This window comes from Rhopalosiphum padi, chromosome 4 (genome assembly GCF_020882245.1).
Source record: "Rhopalosiphum padi isolate XX-2018 chromosome 4, ASM2088224v1, whole genome shotgun sequence".
NCBI classification, from domain to species: domain Eukaryota; kingdom Metazoa; phylum Arthropoda; class Insecta; order Hemiptera; family Aphididae; genus Rhopalosiphum; species Rhopalosiphum padi.
This window is the reverse complement of record NC_083600.1, coordinates 19,893,442-19,914,726: the sequence shown is the minus strand read 5'-3', so window position 1 is coordinate 19,914,726 and position 21,285 is coordinate 19,893,442. Positions and strand designations below refer to the sequence as shown.

The 21,285-nt window shown below is 24.1% G+C and overlaps 1 protein-coding gene across 1 annotated transcript; it reads right to left on the bottom strand.

Annotated features, from left to right (window-relative positions):
- Nucleotides 1-1,294: 1,294 nt before the first annotated feature.
- Nucleotides 1,295-19,948, bottom strand: LOC132929750 (cytochrome b5-like). The gene is made up of 5 exons (XM_060995306.1): nucleotides 19,719-19,948; nucleotides 15,069-15,206; nucleotides 4,915-5,043; nucleotides 3,352-3,428; nucleotides 1,295-1,708 (listed from the first exon to the last, which is right to left on the bottom strand). Exons 1-5 carry the CDS (start codon nucleotides 19,827-19,829, stop codon nucleotides 1,630-1,632), a joined length of 534 nt encoding a protein of 177 aa, XP_060851289.1. The 5' UTR covers nucleotides 19,830-19,948; the 3' UTR covers nucleotides 1,295-1,629.
- Between the last annotated feature and the right edge of the window lie 1,337 nt (nucleotides 19,949-21,285).

The window sequence follows — 21,285 nt, the reverse complement described above, 5'->3', positions numbered from 1 at the left end:
ATAATGTATACATTTGCTAAGAACATATTATTTTAAATGTAATAAAATAAATTAGGTATAACTCCGAAAAAAATTGAAAAATTAATTGCACGTAATAAATAGAATAGTTTAAATGTTTAAAGTATATTTAGTATCTGTATTTCACATGTAAGATTTAAGTTTAAATTAATAGAGATACAATTTTAGATTTATAAATTATAACATTATAACAATATAACATCAATAATTATTAATTACTTATGTTATACACTTATACATTTGTATTGTAATAAAAAACATTGGTGTTCCTTATTGCCATCCACTCTTTCCTTTGGGTATGATAGGAGCAAAATGACTCTCATGAGTGACCCAGTGTAATGAAAATTTCTAGTTTCCCTATGAACTAAATTCTAAAATATTGTTGTCAATAAGAATATAGAATATTGTATATTTGTATTGTTTTTTATTGATATCTGTAGTGACTGTAGCAATCGTTCAAAGTACACATTCCCAGTAAACATAGTACGTATTATAATCTATGTGTATAAAAAGGATAACTTTGGTGTATGTCTATACGTAGTTATTATTCGTATAATAATGGTATAATATACATTGAGATAGGTTGATTTTACATTGATAATAATTAATAAGTATAAACTTATTCGTACATTTTTCGATAAAAAAATACGTTTTAACGGTTTATCTAAAAAAATTCAAAATCTGGTAACCTTAATACATTAAGTACATTTATACAAATATTTATCATATAAAGTACTCAAAATATATACTACATTTATACGAAAAATATCCATTCTATTCTTCAAAAACAAACAAACTTTACATGGAAAATATCCATTGCATACTCTAAATATATACTAACGTTACACGTAAAATATTTAAATATCACAAAAACAACTTCATACTTACATAGAATATACGTTGATTAAACACGCACAACTAACGGATACTAAACGTTAAATAGTTATCTTTTGACCTAAATTTATACCATAATTATACTATTTATCAACTTAACATTTAATAGTATCATCTATATCTAATAGTAACATGGACAAGTTGAACTATATTATTTTTTATTCACCAATCATAGATTAATAATCTTTATTAATCATCAATTATAAATATTGCTAGTTTACATAGGCACATAACTAATTATAACTTGTAACTTCTTTAAAATAAATCATACAACTATCTAATATAAATTATATTAATAGTAATAGTTGATTAGAAATATTAAGATCAATAGATTTAAGGTAGTTTTATTTATTATATTGTAGATATTTAAAAACACAGTATATATTTTCTTTAAGTATGTATATATTTTTTGAACATTCAAACATTAATAATACTAAATTCCAAGAATTACTAATTTCTACCATGTCTAACCATTATAAGTATTTTTAATCGGTCATATTAATTATAATATTTAGGTTTAATAGTTTTTAAACTATACAAATCTTTCATGTTTTGTGATTGTATTAATGAAAACATTATGTAAACAGTAAACACAGATTGGAATGTAGTTTAATGATTGACCACTGACAAAATACACAAAAGACAATATTTGTGAGTTAACCCAGAATTTTGGTTGACAATAATAACTTTATGATAAACTTAAATGACTTTAATCTTTTATGAAGCAATAAAGTATCGGTAAACGAAGATAGCGAGCACTCCCATTGTCAAAGGCAGCAACCACGATTTCCAAAGACTAAAAAATAAAAAACATGAATTATTATAATACAAATATATGGATATTTCATAACTTATAAATAATAGTTTAAATTGATGAGATATGTATAAATATTGTAATTTCAATAAAATTAACATTGCTTTTCTATTAAATATTTTTAATAATTTTCACTTTATTTCAAATAAAATATTTAGTGTATTAGAACAAACTTTTACAAGAAAATTCTAAATTATATTAAGTTAATAACAAAAAAAAACAACATAAACTTATAAAAATAAACTCTAACAAACTTGTATTAAAAAAATATAATTAATATGTATATGTATATAAAATAGATTTTGATAACTTTTATCATTTTTTTTTTTTTACTAAATATAAAAAATTGTCTTATATAATCACAAGTAGTCATTACCATAATATTATATTATAAAAAAAATATATGCTAAGTTATTAATAATCAATATCATTAGTTATTAAATAACACAGCAATTTTAATCAGTCATAAGTCTTAAATTCTTTCATAATATTATAGAACTCGTAATGTGTTAAGAAATATAAATTATTATGAAACAAGAATAAATAATTTGAATAATTAAGAGGTCAGTAATATTTCAATATTTCAGTCACAACTATATCACTATGCTATAACCCACAGGAAATATTGTTTTTATTATTATAATAACTATAAGTTATTACTAATATAATATGGTAAATGAACAATTGATACTATTTTTAAATTCAGTTCATACTTAAATAATACATATAAAATGTAGTTAAACGATTATTATAAATTATAATACAATAAATAATAATATAATTGAATAAAAAATATAAACAAAATTAATTAATAAAAAAATGAAACTAATAATTTTTACTCAAAGCACTTAAAATAGTAGTAAATAGTAGAAAAAACTATTTCACTAGCATTAACAAAAATTGTATAAGTACAACTTATAATTTATGTGAAAACATAAAAGTAATTTTAATTTTGTATACATATATTATGTGTTTATGTCAAAGAATTGTAAACAAAAGTACTGTATTGAATTGATGCTCAAGCTCCACCTACTATGATTGTAAATAATTATTTATTTAAAATGTACACTTAGTTATAAGTTATAACATGTTAAAATGTTCAAGTAGAAATAAAAAGATATAGTAATATCAAAACATAATTAAATGTACTATATAGTAAGGATATTATAGTCATGGCTTTTTGAGTATAGATTTTTAATTTACAATATTCTTAATATTAAAAATTATGATATTAATCTATAAAAAAATGTATAAAACTTGTACATAGAAGATGAACTATTAATTCAATTTAGCACTTATTACTTATATTATACAATTATAATGAAAATAGTTTATATTAAATATTATTAAGAAAAAAACATTAAGTAATAAAATTTAAACTTTAATTTAACTTGATTCTGAGCAACAAACTATGTGGTTTGTTAACAATAAAATCAAACTATGATAAGTAAATAAATGTATATAACTATTAATATACATTTTCTTATTGATTTTAAAATGTAATGTAAATGCCTACTTACATTTCTTTATTAAGTAATTTCTTAAAATAAAAACTTAGTAATATTATTAAAATTAATAAAATAATACCCAAACGTAAATTTAGTTTTTTTACACATCTTACTAACCTAAAATCATCTCCAGAAGCACTTGATGATGCAGGTGTTGGTTTCTTCACGGGTTTCTTATTTTGTCTTTTATCTTCCTGTAATTAAAATATTTAAATTAATTACAAAAATCAAGTATGTTTATTTATTTAAATATTAGTTACAATTAATATAAAACTACGATTTGATAAATATGAATCAAATATAATATAACGTTTCAAAAATATTAATAATATTAATACCAATGGCTTAAAATACAAAAGGAAAAAAATTAGAGAGTATTAGAGAGTATTACATACCTAAAATTCAAATATCAATGTATAAGCTATAAAAGTACAAATACTTAAAATGTACGTATTCCTTGTATTTTTTTTATTGATTTATTAAATGGATAAATTATAAATGTTAATAATAACAATATTAAAATTATTTGTTAATTAATACAATTTATATGAATTTAATATTTTTTATTAATTAGTTTACCAAAAGACAATTGTGTTAGAAAAATTATTACATTGAAAATATAAATAACCTAATAATTTTTTGTATGAAAAACATAATAAGCTAATTTTAAAGTAATACCAATAGATTATAGTCTACAATAACATTTTATCAACCTAAAGGTATTAGATGGTAAAATTAAAATAGTTATTTAAAATTATATCCTAATAATTTTTAGAATAATTTTAAAAACAAAAAAAGGCTTATACATACTTTCAAAATTTCAATATTTTTTAGACAAATAAACTTAAAATAAGAATTATTTCTTTTCATGTCACGCTTCAGCATACCACTATATACATATTATTTTTTTAAAAAACAGTAGGTTATAATTATTTAACTATTTATGATAAAAAGGTAGGTAGTATTTAAAAATGTAATATAAAAGTATATATGTATTAGAATATACAACTACATATATATAACTAAATTAGTTATTGTTGTTTTTATCAGTTGTGGGGCAAACTTCCTTTATTTGCGATAGTGGCAAAACATACGTGGTATTTGAGAAGCGATCGCTTCTTGATTTTTTCTTAAGATTTAGGGGTGGGTAGGTGCCAATATGAAAGTACCCATCAATAACTAATTATTAGTATTACTAGTACTAGAATTAATTAAAATATATAGAAATATATTATGTCTAATGACAATTGGCAGTGGGTAGGTAGGTAAATTTTAGGTCGTTTATGGACTATTTTATGTTTATTTTGTCACTGGTTAAAGATATAACAAAAGTGAATTAACCCTTGTTACTTATTGATAAAATTAGAAACTTAAATTAATTATATGATATTGAACCATTGTTGCATCAACTCTGGTTAAATCACCACAGAATATAGCAAATCAAATAAATACATTAACATACCAACATCACTAACGATCCATAACGACTAAAAATTATCCAGCTAACCAAACAATGTGTTTGAAATCAAGATAAGTACTCATTATAGTTATAAAAATCACCTAATAAAATTTGTCCTCGAAATCAAAAAAAACTACAGTTTGCATACAAAGAGGAACTAGAACATTATCACTATCAGTACAATATTCAATATTGTATATGTCTATGACAAGGACACTTACTTCTATAAGTTCTCCAATCTTGTATTTTTGCATGACTTCGCGTGCGTCACTCGAGTGTCCAACATCTTCAAACTCCTCGGTTGCATCCTTGCCGGCTTGTTCCAACAGGACCTCTTCACCACCGGGGTGCTGTAAGCAAATAAAAAAACTCGGATTAAACAACGGATTAAAACCGATGACTAGACGACGTGTACCCGGTGGAACACAACCGGGATGGACGTGACTACAACGGCGGTGGACGTACGTCGTTAAGGAATTCTGTGACGTCGTATATACAATCATTGATCACGATCCACGGATTTGTAGCGTTCGCATTTGCGGCAACCTCGGCCAGAGAGTATTTTTTCACTTCTTTTTCGGTCATCGTGACTTACGGATAACTGTTACACTGCGGTAAGAGATACGACGGAATAGTGTGGAACACGAAAGTGCGACGGGCGAAAAAAACGAAAAATAAAAAACAAAAACAAAACACTGACAACGCCTACAACGCGACTGTAAAATTAATATTTTCTACGTGTATTATCGAATATCGACTGCTGAGCAAGCGGCGGACAAGACTTAGCGAACGAACGGTGCTCTGGCCGCGTAATGTCGGCAAGTACCGATTATTATAATTACGTAGTTAAAACGGGAACGGGCAGTAGCCAACGACCAACGGAAATGCAGATTGAAATAGACACGAGTACACGACGACCGGAGTACCGGGACCGGTATTCGTATTCGGTACACGGTATTGCGAAAAGGTGGGAGTGGTGAATACTACGAGGTGAGGTGATTGTGCCGACCACTGCCGCGAATCGACGTCGCAGCGGTTTGTTGGTGTTTACGATTATGTGCGCGGATCGGCGGGCGATAGTAATTTCCGGCTTTATCATCGAAATTGATAAAAACAAAAAGATTGGTAATACCGTTGATTATAAAAATGTATAATAATATAATTTATTGTAGTACAATATTTAATATTTTTCACAATCAATGGTAATGTTACCACGATTTAATTTAAGAAAAACGCCCTTATTGCAAATATTGAAATAATATATCCTAGTACTATATCATTTAACATTTTAATTCTTAAATTGAGATAATCGCTTACTATGATGGTCGACAAACATATTCAGTTTAAACATTAATTATCATTTATCGTAGTCAACAACAATAATATTATCTTTATTTATCTTATTTATCTGCGGCGATAATACTCTACCTCGGAGATAACCACGTTTTTTAATATTACACAGCTGCATTATATACTTGTATATAGTATATACTGCTTCTGTAAATCTGTGATAGCCGATATGTAGTTACATAGTCATTAATTGTCGGGCTCATTCTAAAGGACACTTGAGCTTGTTCTGCATATTTGGTAAATCAAGATGCACACTTGATAATCAATTTTAGCATAATTGATTTTTTATAATTTATTGTTATATTATTGAAAAAAGACAGAAAATAGTTGTTTTTATAGGTATTAATATGTTTTTAAATTTAAAAAAAATATTAACTTGTTTACTATTATATACGCTTGCAAGGCAAGAGCCTAGTATATTGATGAATATTTTGTTAGTACTATTAAACCTGTTGCTAACCTTGGTTGTAGGTAATTTGTAATGTTAATATTAGAAATACATTTGACATTTTGGGTAATTATTTAGATTTAAAGATTTAATGGAACATAATAGATTAGAAGAAACAACAAATGCCATTGCCTAAATTAGTGCAACATTTATCTGGGTCCAACGAGTTCAAAAATAGTAATATTTTACTTGCTCGTGTTCAAGCTGCACAGTACTGACGTTGAATGATTAATAAGTAAAAGCAATATTCTTAAATCAATAAACCGTCAATGAACGTATTTAGAATTGTAAAAACGGAAAATTAATATTTTTATTAATTTTAACATGCCTGCTTTTCAAAATTGAAAACACCCAATTTTGGTTAATCAAAATAAATTTCGCATCAAATAAGAATTTACCTATCTGCTGAAATCAAAGAACAAGAATGGTTTAGTAGGAATTTTATGGGAGTTTCAGGTATGTGCTAGTTTTGGTATGTTTTGTTTTATTTTTTGTAAATACCTTTATACTCATATTTGGTGCAAATAGGACATGAATTGGAGTAAAATTCCCCTTAAAATAAGTCGTCATAATCTCATATAGTAGCTACAATTACGTATGGTATACAATGTATACTCAATGCTATAATAGGTAAATATTGAGTATCCCTATATAATATATATTTATTATTTAGTCATTGTTCTAAAAAAAAAAATGTGTTATTTATGCCTAGAGTAATCTCAGATAACCATGATAGTAATTAGTAACTATACTAGTTACTAACCTAGTATGTATAAAATGATGTAAGAAGGCTGTTTGTATTGAGATAAAAATGTAATTGTAATGTAATTGTTAGCGAATGGTTTTTTTTATTATTATGGACTGGTCAAAACTTTTACCCCCTCTCAAAAACTTATTTTGATGGGCTTATTTAAATTAAGCGCTTAATTGATTAAAATTCTTAGAATAAGCGGTACCTACTTATATTTTATATATTTTAGTATAGTTAATAGTGAGTAGTGGCTAGTGGATTAGCGAGTCTACAGTATACACTCTGACACTCATGTATACTAATATTATATAATCAAATTATACCAAAGTCCATATGTCCATAAATACAAAAAAAAAACACTATTAGACAATTTTTTTATTTTTTAGGTTCCTCCATAGTTACTACCTACACAACTAAGAATCGGCAGTATAAAATGTTTTTTGGTACGTTACATGTTAGTTGTAACTACTTATTACTAACTTGTAACGCCGTATCGGTAGTTCAGGTAGTTGTGTATTTCATTTTTTCTAAATGTCCGTTGCATTATTAGTATTCATATTATTATTATCCTGGTTTACCGTTTACGCAGTTCTATTGCGCACCACAAAAATCTTACTTAAATACTATCTAGTATCTGATGATTTTATTGCGTACTTAAATTTTTCATTACATTATATTATTAAATTATAAATTATAATAATACTTGTAGGTATACAATGCCATTGTCGCGTCAACAACGCGGGACGACTGCGCAGTGCGCACTCGTTTCTATCCCCTCCGACCCACCGCTGACATGAGTGGGTTGCCCTTGACTTCTTCGGACCGATGAATGATGATGCGATTTCAGACCTCAGTAGGCAGTAGTTCAGTAGTATGAAATATAGTTCATTTATCAATTGATACTTGATGTTTGTGATTATAACTTTATCAACAACTAATTGTCGCTACAATATACCTACTATAGTACTATAATAGTAATATTAGTACCTATCTATATTATAACAATAATTAGAGTTAAGTATTAGCTACTTAGGACGACAAAAAGTTGGCTCCCGGGTTGTCTACAGGTAACATAGAGTTGGTTCCGGCAAGCTTTCATGATAATACAATATTGTTAAATTAGCTTTTCAAATTATTATGATATATTCAATCAGTAACATTTCCTTTCCATTTTATACAGACTTGGAACTGTGTAGAATTATTATAGATACATATATAAAAAATTTCATACTTCACACAGCTCAAACAGAATACCTAGGTATGGTTAAAAATGTTGCTCAGTATAATATATTTATACTATACACTATATACATATTGCTCAATACTCAATAATAATAATGAAGTGAAACTCAACAATTACTACTAGATATAAAATTATATTTACAAACTTTCCCGGGTATCGTAAACCCTAAAAAAAATATAAGATTATCGATTTGTACATATTTTGTAATAGTCGTATACTGGAGAGTAATTATATTTGGGAACAAATTTGAACAGTTGTATACTGTAAAGTAATTTTTTTGGAAACCAATTCGTGCACTTTATTTGACTATAGAGAACCAATTCCGCATTACCCCCTACTTATTAAACAATATATAAATTAAAATTGATAGTTTTTCATGAATCAACTATAATCAACACGTATGTGTTGAAAAGTAAAAAGTAACCTATTTTTTTTTTATTATTATTATTTAATGAGATTTCAACATAAATTATAATATATTGACAAATACATATCATTAAAAACAGACATATAAACTATAAAGTTTATATGAACTATAAAGAAAAATAAATAAATAAAGCTCACACTACTAAATTTGGTGGCCTGATTGGAGAATAAAACTAATTGTGTGTATAATCAGACTTCAGGGGCATATTTATGGGGGGCTGAGGGGGCTTCAGCCCCACTCCAAAATCCAGGAAATATTTAAATATTTATTAAGTCTGCTTATTATGTCCTATTATTTTTAAATTGTAGAAGTGCAATATAATTAAAAATATACCATTGCCCCTAAAAAAATTTCTAAATACGCCCCTGTCAGACTTTCATTATTATCCGAAAGAGTATTGACGAGGGAGAAGTTTATTCCGAAAGTGAAAAAAATCGGTTTAAAGCTGCGCTCTTTGGGGAGAGAGGGATGAACAGTTTAGGAGCAGGTGTTGGAAGTCAGAGTAATCCTCTCCACAGCTCGGTAGGGGGTAATAGGAGCAACTGCAGTTAAGTCCTGCAAGTTTAAATGAGTGATGTGGTAGTAGGCTGTGGCCTAAAGTACTATATAAGTACCTATAGGTTATGAGTTTACTGTTTATTACACAAATTATCTTGTTGAATTTATTGACCAATCATTATTGCATAATAGATATCCGTTTTATGCTTTTGATTTGTATAATAGATATATTTATTAATTATATCTGATTTTTCACGGCGATTCCCTTGACAAATTTAATTAAAAAATTAAACATTGCCATTTATTAATACATATATAATAAAGTCAATACAGATCATAATATATATACATAAATTTAAACATTTTAAAATTAAACTATTTAATATTCAAACAGAAATACAGAATAAACATCTATATAACTTTTATTTCCTAATTCATATACTAGTTGTGAACTGAGTGATTATTTTCAAGCATTCGACTTGAACACTCACTTTATTAAAAAATAATAAGAAATATTTTTGAAAATATTTTTTTAGAATTGTTTGGCACAAGTATACCTAACTATTCTGCATAATATTGATTCACTGCTGGTGACCTAATCGATCAAAAACTTTTTAAAATATAATTTAGTAAATTTGTCGACTTATTTAAGATTCAAAGACTATTATAGAAATATTAAAGAAAATCTACACGGTTGAACATAAAAAATGCTATAATGTTCCCATTTGAATAATAATTAATATGTTTATTATTGGAATGAACTTGAATATTTGATATTATGTAAAACAACTCTGGGACTGTATTATACAACATACCTATTAATTTAAAAAATTACAATAATATGGTATGAATTAAAAAAAACGATTGCATGGGTATATACGACGTAATAATGACCTCTTAGTGAATAATAATAGTAAATAATTAGGCTAGGTAATTTTCTATTGCTAAATTAAAAATATACTTATAGTTAAAAAAGTCATTTTTATTTTTTATTTCATTAAGAAAAATAAATTGTTAATATTTTATAATATAAAAATTAGTTGAAAACTAATATATTTTATTCTATACTTTAATTTTATTTAGAGGTTTATAATTTCAAAGTATAACTTAAGCCCATTATGGTATTGAATACTATGCAACGCTAAAAAAATTCTATGCTCAATCATAACTTAGGACACTTAAATTACTTAACCTAAATTTCCCACACTACTTCGCTCGCATCTAATCTTTGAATTGGCAGTTATCTTTAACTAATTAACCACTGCCTACTTGTTTAAAATTCAATTTTTGAATATTTGAAGTTTCAGAAACGTTTTTTACTTAGGACTACGAAATTTAAAATGTAAGCTGTTGTTCAAAAAAGTATAAGATAAAAGTATAGTTATACCATTAATTGGCGTTCCTTCATCCATTTTACATAATATGTATATTTCAATAACATCCACACTATACCTTAATTGGTTCGTGTGTCTCGTTGACTGGTCCTCTAAGTTGGAAGTTAAACGCAGGGTTAACTACCCTACCTTGATAAAAAAAAAATATTTTTTATGATACCATCGTAAACTAATCCTCTCAGACACAGATTAATGGGTTAAATATTGAACATTGAAATCGGTCTGTGGATTTAAAGGTTTTAATTTGGAATTTATAACGAGTATATTTAAAATTAGCACCTACCAAAACCCAGGTTGATATACAAGGTGCATTATATAATTATATAGAAATGTTACAATAGATTAGAATATTAGATGGATAGCGGTAAGAAAAATATAGATCGAGTATGTTACCTATGTACTTTTCAGGATAGATAGTAGACACAATTTTGGAAGTTTTTTAAAAATATTTATACATGAGAATATAAAGCTATATGTATGTATGAACTATGAATTCAATATAATATCAGATGATTCAGTTGATAAAACAATTTTAAGACTATTACAATTTGTTAAGAACTAAATATTGGTATATATATATATTATCATAATACATTCTAACATAGTAATACGTTATTGTAATACCTACTTCCCATAAAACCATATCAAAATAACATAATTAACTATAATTTGTTTTTATTTAAATATAATTTGGAAAATTAAAATATTTTATATTATAATCTCATATAGGAATGTAAGGTAATATACTAATATAATAATATATAAGATAAAAACTACAGTTTTGGAATAATGTGATTTTATTAGTGTAATAAACCATCTTCGTACTCGTATAAATCTAAATGTCTTAGCCTAGAAATAAGATTCAAAGAGAATATTAGCTGAAATCTTTATAAAATAATATTATACTTGTGTAAATTATTTTTAGTTTCGACAAAAACGTCGAATATTTCAATAGTTTTAACTTATAAATAATATATTATATAATATAAGGTAAAAGTTTAGAGCGCCTATAATAAAATTTATTCACAATGTTTAATTTCAAATTAACTAGCATAATACATCAATGTATTTTTATAAAGGTAGAGTATTATACATAGCTATTAGGTACCTCCTTTTAGTGACCAAGTTCTATTCGCGAAGGTCGAATACCAAGGCTACTTAATTGCCTAAATTAACGGTGTTTCAATTATATGAGTTATGACGTATTGACTTATTATACGTATATCTATGTTATATACCTACTAATTATACCTATGTGTTTAGTTAATATATAATCATTAATCAACCCTTTATTTTTTTAATATATATTTAAATATTTTTGTACTTATGCTATAAGTATGAATAATTATTAGAAATTAATGAAATAAAAATTTAATCATTCGTATATAATAATAATCATTTACAAAGTTTAAATAAAAATTATAAACATATGTAAAATTAGTCGATAATATTTGTGTTATAGTATATACCTATAATATTTTTTTTGGATATTTCATCACTTGTTGATTTAAAAAAATCTTTAATTTAGAGGGTGGAATATGTTGATTTTTTAAACAATGTTTATTTCATTATAATTAGGTACGTTTATTATTATTATTATTGTCAATATACAGTTAACTATTTAAGAATTTGACCTATACAAGTTAACATTTTAACAATGATATACAATATACATGATATATTAATATTATAATCATCAATAATATATATTATAATGTATAATGTGTGTAAAGTTTTAGCCGTTTTAGGAAAAGAATAGTTTAACATGCAGTAGTAATGTATTACTAAATACTATAATAGACAATACTAATCAGTAGTATAAACAAATGATGAAATATGAGTCTGACGTACATTTCATCATTGATCTTTATAATATACAGAAATCTTACCATACAAAATTTGTTTAATTTTTGCTTTAAACATTTTATTACTAAATGTTGTATTTTCGATAAATATTGCATCCAATACAACACAAATAAAAAAGTTATAAAAAAGTTACTTATCTTTTAACTAAATATTTTGAAAATGTCATTATGTAGGTATAGAAAATAATAATTTAAGTAACGAAAATAAATTAACTGTTTTGAATTTCTATCGAAAATGTTTTTCAAATAATAACAAAAATCTCTTGAAGAGAAATCGTTCCCTATTTTAAGTGAGAATATCAATGTCGTCAAAATGTATACTTTAATTACTCATAAAAATATATAAGATGAATTTATGACACTTAAATTTTTAATGACCATGAAAAATTGGATGGGAATCTTGTGCTACATTTTAAAAACTTATGTGTACAAATTAAAAGTTTTAATAACAATATAATTAACATATTTTTATGATTTTGACAAATTTCGTAAACATTTAAACTTTAAATGTTAATGAAAAAAATTGTGATTATGTATTTTGGATATTTTTTAGTTGCAGTAAAAATAACTTATAATGAACATTGCATTAAGTTTTCAATGTTTTTTTTCTAACAAACAATTTATTACATAGAAAAATTAGAAAAATTCAAACCTCTTTAAGACTATATAAATTGTACAAAGAAAACCAAAATATTTTGAAAATTATGATATAATATTCATAAAATGTTAATATAATTAATATTTTATGGAAATGTCTATAAAATTATTCATTTTAGAATTAGGTACAATAAAAAAAAAAATCAATTTTTCTGTTAATTTTTTGCTTTTGCAGATTATTTTGAAAATGATTACGAGTTATTATTTTTGCCTCACCAAAAAGACTAACTATAGTTAGATCCATAATAGATTCAATTTTCTACCAGAAACTATCCTTGAAGAGTTGAAGATTGAAATATTTGAAATACCTACCTCATCATTGTAAAACTAATACATTTATTGCTCTGCTCAGAATTTAAAATATAATTACAAATGTACGATGAACATATTATTTTGTATCATTAGTTTAATTATTTAAATTATTCAATATGTGTGGTATACTCGTACTATAATAATTCTATATCAATTGCCTATCACGATAAGTTATAATATGAATGATCGATTGATGTTACACCGCTGAAGCAATATAAGTTAAATCAATTGGTAAAATTTGCTTTTTATAAATTGCAAACATGGATTAATTATATAGAATATAGATATTAGTAGTTAAAACAAAAATATAATGATTCAATTTAAAATATTTTAGTACGTCAAACATTTTAATATATACATTTTATTTTTAAGTGTATTGTGTATACTCCAATCGATTATGGTTTATTTAAACACTCAATAGATAATAATTTAGTTACCTATGACATATAATTTTTTTATAGGTATTTATATAGTTACCAGTACACCACACTATTATATAATTTGATAAAACAGAGCTTATATTTTTTAAAAGCATTATTATTTAAGCTTCTTAAATATAAACAAACATCTAACAACAATTTTAAATAGAAATTAAAGGATTTTAATGTATAATAACCAAAAATCAATAAAATATTGTAAATTATTGTTGTAATATAATTCATCTCTAAAATGACACAATATACAGACGACAGACCTAAAGTTTGATTGTTTACCACGCAAGTAAAATAATAATTTGAAGGTTCTATAGTTCTACCATATAAAACCATATGGCATATATATATCCGTTTATCATTCACTTAATTCAAATTAATTATGAATTAATATAATAATATTAAATACTAAATAGTAATAGTTTAATATTTCAGCCCAAGGACCATTAAGTACTTAATTACATTCATAAAAGTACGGTTAAAACAATGACAATAATATTTTTGTCAATAATAAATTATCAATGCATATGCACAGATAGTTATTATTAAAGAATATATTTCATAAAAAGAAAACATACTGAAATATTTAATTTTAGTAATTAAAAATATTTATAAAAATACTGAGTAACAAAGACAAGAAAAAAAATGATAATATATTATAAAATAAATAAAATTGTAATATTACTTAATAATAATAGTGTTATGACTTTATGACGTTGAATTCGGTGTAATTAAAGATATTTTAGTAATGTGCAATGTGCATATTAAACAATATTAGAATAGTGGTGGTGATGAAATTGATGATCGCTATGAAAAAGACAGCAATTTTCTTTTCGTAGCAAAAAAATTATTGTAACTTGTAAGACTGTGTTTATTTAATAAAATAAAATAATAATAAAATGTAATATAAAACCTATTTTCATACATTACATCTAAGCATAAAAACTATAATATTATATTTCTTCCAAATAAATACACAAACCTAATATAAAAACTCACCTCATCTTTTGAAGACAACTTTCCTATTTTTAAATCGTTCATTAATTTGTAAGCTTCATCTGAGTGTCCAATACTATCGAAACATAATGTTGCATCTGTTCCTGCTGCTTCGACAAGAACTTCTTCACCTCCCGGGTGCTAAAATCATAATTTGACCATGCTTACATTTTTTTTTAATAATACTGGTATTTAATTATATTATATACTTTTATGTAAGTTAAATTAACTCATGATTCTTACAAAAAAGTAAATTAAGTAAAATTAAATTTTTCCATGTGGTATCACAGCAACTAAGGCGGTAACTACGAAATATTACTTCTTCATTAGTTGCATTATTGTACAATAATAGCAAAAAAATAATATAAAAAAATAGCAATCTATATTGTATTTATATATACAATATTATATATATGCTATGGTGGCTTATATATACATTAAATATTTATATATTTTTATACATATTATATACAAAATAAATAAATATATTTATTTTATTGTAAAACTATTTACCTACACATTTTAATTTTATATTCACTTTTTATTCTTAAAAATATATTTTTATTTTTTATATACAAAATGCAATAATAACAAATTATTATCTATATTTACTTTAATACTTTCCATGTATTATTTACTATAGTGATCATTTAACATATAAATAACTTGGAACTATTAAGACATCAAAATGCAATTTTAGATTGTAAATTATAACAATATTCACTATTCAGTATACTTAAACTTCATGATATTAAAGCGAGAAATTTGCCTATTGGTTATACAATATCTGCAGTGAGAGTAGGCCGAGTAGGGCTTAGGTATATAAAATATATCCAATTATATTAATTGTATATATTTTTATCCGTAAATGATTTTTCTAATGGAACACTTAAATATCAATGTTATAATTTAACTTGTGATTCTTCCTCACTGATCGTAGAGTTAACTGGCAACCGCTTAGTAATGATTTAGATGCATGTAGAGTTCTTAAAAGGATTTATCTACTGATAAATAATGAATTACCTAACAGAATAATTAATAATACATTATCATTAGGTTAACCAAGAACAATAGACAAAAAGGAAGAAATTAGAAAGATATTATATATTAAGATAGTATGAATATAAATAATATAACGATCGAGTTAACATTTAACAAATAACGGTAAAAAGGCTTTCTTTTGGTGGCTCAGGTTCAACTTAGGTTATTTAGCTGTCCAAGAAGAATGTATACATTCTACGACCTATAGATATAATATTCATTTAGAATGAGAATAAATAAATGAACGATATAATACAATACTGTATGTAATGTGTAAGTAAAAGTGGGAAGGAACTAGGAAGTATATCCAGTATATTCACTGATGAACCATAAACAATCTAGAATATAGAAAGCAAATATTGCAAATTTTTAGTCAACGGGGGTTAGAAGTAATCTGATATTGTTTTTTTTTATCTATATTAACTATTAAGTAGAAATAAACGTGCAATTATTGTAACAAGTAACTTAATAATAAATTGAAATGTTATAATATCTACGGAATAAGAGTATTTAAAAATCTTTTTTTATCTGTTATTATACTAATAAATATGCAAGTGCAAGCCAAAGTTCAAAACATATTTTTAAAATAAATGAAAATTTTAGTAAAGGAAACCATAAATACAATTTACTATGGTAAAATTATTAGCATCTACAGTCAATTTTTAAATTGTGTAAAACGTTAATAGATAATTACTTATATTACGTTATTATTACAGCATAATGCCATAATATAAAGTGTATTATTGTATGCTCGTACACGGTACACATACATCTATTTATATTATTAGGTACTTTATTAATATTTAATAATTATCAATTTTAATTAGAAGAAAAGAACAATAACTGAATAAATGCATCATTTATATAATATACATAAATGATATAGTATATAATATATTACATATAAGATATAAACAATGCTAATATATTATAGGTATATAATTTATTAATTTAAATATATTCACGGTTGAATTTAACTTAATAATAAATATGGATAATAAATACTACGTTTTTGTTATTAATTATTAGGTTGGTATATGCTACTATATTAGTTGATTTAAATTGTTTAAACTCAAACAGATATTTGTTTCAAATAGTAATATATTCTTTAAACAGTAACACATTATTTGAACATCTCAAATATTTTATAACCATGGTATCTAAAAATTAATAATAGATTGATAAAACCATATTTTTAATATTTTCCTTGTAATAAAATACATAGGTGTATAATTTATGAACACGATCTATTATAGGTAATTTATAGCCTTAGACTTAATATTATGTGGGGTAAATATATATCTATAGGTAATAAGTCAATACTTTGTATTTTTTTAAATTCGCTTTAAGTATTTTTTTTTTCGAATACTGTATTTACTTGTTATTTACATATCAGTTTTACATTTTAGAATATTTATAAGGATTTTAAAATAATTGAAGTAAATTATATAATAAGTAATAAATTGTAAAATACGCTTATCTCAATTCACGATACTTATCTCGGTACAAGCGTATATTGGGCACTAGATAAATTATAATAATATAAATAATAATATATTTTAATATCAGTAGTCAGTACTTAATATGAATTATATGCATGTAATACATTTATTATTCTATATAAAAATGTAAGTATTTACGATATACAATTTTGAATCAAATCACAACATTATAAAAACAATTTAAAAATTGATATCGTGTATACATTTCCATCTTCCAGAATTTTTTTTTGTTTTCCTCAATATTATTAAGAAAATATGTTGACCTCCACTCTTCTCTTCAAAAGTATCAAATAGATCCACTTTTCAACTAAAAAAGATATTTAATAGTTGAAAACTGAAGGATTTTTGTTGCTCTAAAAGACGGTTAATGGTTATAGACACAACAAAAATAAAACAACCCACATATTATTATCATTGTAAAATGATTAATTATTACACACTAAGTATATCGCATCATTGAGAATCTAAAATATTAATATTGTACACTGTACAGTGCAGAGTTATTATTACAACTATCTAAATTGAAAATTCTAAGTATCGATACCAAAGTATCAAAAAAAAAATATTTAAAATATTATGAATATTCATCGTAATTCAAATTAATTTGTAAAAAAAATGTTAGTCTCAATTGTCAAGATACTTAAGATATAAGTATAATATAGGTACCTGACACTTTTAGTTATTATACAAATATCTACTTATAACTTATAACTTATAAATTATAACTATTGTATTAACTTTCAACAATATATATTATATATATATATATGATATCAATTTATCATGTATTAAAATTTAAGTATTATGCTTGGTTTAATAACATTATATTTTTTAATAAATATTTAAACACTTTAACTATATTTTTAATGAATAATTTACCTAGCTATTATTGATTTATCAGTTGGTGGCTTGTTGCTCAACAATAAATTATTAGATCACCGTTAATTATACTGGTTAGCAATATATTACCGCATACTACTGCAGCAATAGCTTTAATTTATAAGTAAAATTCATAAGCATAGTAAATTAGTGTTTAGCTTTTAAATTATGCAGATAATGAGATAACAGATAAAGAGATCATAATATGAGAGCAAATACTATACAAAAATCTATATAAGATTATATTATTGTAGTAGATATAATATAAATTATTACTATTATTACCTATTCTATTAATAACAGTTAAAGCAGTTTTATAATATTTTATAGTACAATAAATAAATAGGTAATTGAATAATAACTCATTATACTCAAACCAAGTACGTCTAGTACGACTAATACTAGTATATTTCATATGTTTTTTAATATAGCTATTAAATTCATTTGTTTTACTATACTAGTATATTATGATAAGTTGATTTAATTTTTGCCAAAAATATATTTATTATATTATTAGTATTTAATTATTAAAATATTATATTATTAATTTTTAAGTCAATATCACCTTATAAAACAATGTGATTAATTTCATAGTGAAATGAAAATAGATTAAAATTAATATTCGTATTTTGAAAATTTTATAACGTAAAAGTTTTAAGTCCTAACCAATAATATTTTTGAATTATGACAAAATAATTAACATCGTTATTAATCATTAAATTTTGTAATTTTGTCCCAATTTGAACTTTAAATACTAAATACACGCTGAACGCTGGCTGATTTTTATTTCTTGTGTTTACAATACATATACAAGATTATTTCTTACTAAATAGGAAGTTATTAATAGTTATTTTCATTAAGTAATCTGAAGCTTGTGCCACCCCCCTCCCCAACTAAATTTATCAAACTCCGACTATATTTGTAAATTGCGCATAATTTGTTTAATAATATGGGAATATGTAGATATTTGATCTAAAGTATCTTTTTATTTATTTATTAAAACGATTTAAAATCTATACAGATAAGAGCATAATAATTAAATATGATCGATCATTACTATTAGTTGGTAATTGATAAATGACAGTTTAACACAAATGGACATGCTCACATGCACTCAGCAGTGTCGCCCAACTAAACTATCTAATAATATATTATATAATTTAGCGACTTCAGTTTTTATAAATAATATACGAGTATAATTTATGATTAATATTATGATACCAGTACTCACCACTGTAATAAAATTGGTAATATCATATACATTTCCATGAATGCTGATCCAAGCATCGCTAGTAGTTTTATGATTGGATACTGTGGTAGGAGTGTAACAATGTATAGACATATTACAAAATTCTTATTATCAAATTTACCTTATTTATATTAAGTAACAAAGTTATAAAAACACTAAAAATTAACTATCTATTTAAACAACATATAATATTACTCATTTAGAAATCGAATTTGCCGTGTGGCACTATGCTAGCTACTAACAAATATTGCATGTTAACATCAAATCATTTGAATACAATGTACAAGTTTAGGAAGTGTCGATCCTCAAAACAAAGCATAGAATATACATACAATTATATGTTTCTGTGCTGAAATATAGTAGATAGTACCTATATAGAGTAAATTACTAAGCATAATGTATACATTATGGTAAGTTCTTAATAATATTATTATGTGAGCCGTTGGGTTGATATCAAACTATGTGAACCGGTATGATTAATTAATTACGAATTATATAATAATAATCACCAAAACAATTTAAATAAAAGTATAAAGATACTTGTGTAATGTGGAATTTTAATCAAATACTTTAAATAACTAGAAATTGATTTATTATTATTAAGATTTATATGTAACAGCATGTTTTTTTTGCGACTTCTGATTATTGATTTTGTCAGTAATGTCCACGAATCACATCACGATGAGATAAATGGTGGTATTTTTATTTTGTATGTTTTTGCATATTTTGGATAAAATGCATATTAGCATGTATTGAATAAAATGCATATTATTACATAAATTGAATAAAATTAATATTATTGCATATTTCGATTATAAGAATGCAAAAATGCATGTTTTATAATATATTATTATATTTTATAATAAATACTAATATTAATATTTCATATTTAATTCTAGCCCTGCTGATTAAAGTATAAAACTTTGTTTTTTTGTCAAACATAAATTTTATTTTTATAAATACAATCTTATGGTACAATAATAGGTATGCGATAAAAGCTTCAGTCAATTTAAATCAATACTACAAACTACGAACCAATCGTCAATCATTATATTCGAAATTTAAAAATAATATGTGCTCGTAGCATGTAACACACGTATTTCCACTATTGAATGTAAATTATAAATTTTATTTTTAAATTATTTTATTTTATTTTATTTCTATATTTAACTATATTAAGACAAACAGCCAATCACAAACAACATATTTATTTATCACTGATGTATTTCAATAAATAATTTTTTTTTGTAACTATATTTTAGTTTTTATCTTATAAAAATTTAAATGCATATTTTACATTTTTATTATGATTTATGATGATAGTTTTATAGAAAATGTATTATGTTATCGATTATCCATTTGGTTTATTATAACTTATAAGATTGAAAAGCTTGAAATAAATTCAAGTTAATATGTATGTTCTTTAATGTTGTATATTATAAACATACATTTATTAATATCCTACATTCTATATCCTTATTATAATTCATATTTATTTATTTATTAAGTGACTAAGTGAGTATAGGTCCTAACCCCGGGCATGGACCAA

Bases quoted from the DNA above. Each gene is read 5' to 3' on its own strand.
- LOC132929750 (XM_060995306.1), bottom strand. From the start codon at position 19,829: ATGTCTATACATTGTTACACTCCTACCACAGTATCCAATCATAAAACT. The intron at 5,044-15,068 runs GTGAGTTTTTAT...ATTTGCTTACAG, and splicing joins AGTTGTCTTCAAAAGATGAG to CACCCCGGTGGTGAAGAGGT. The intron at 1,709-3,351 runs GTTAGTAAGATG...TTTATTTTTTAG, and splicing joins GCTTCTGGAGATGATTTTAG to TCTTTGGAAATCGTGGTTGC.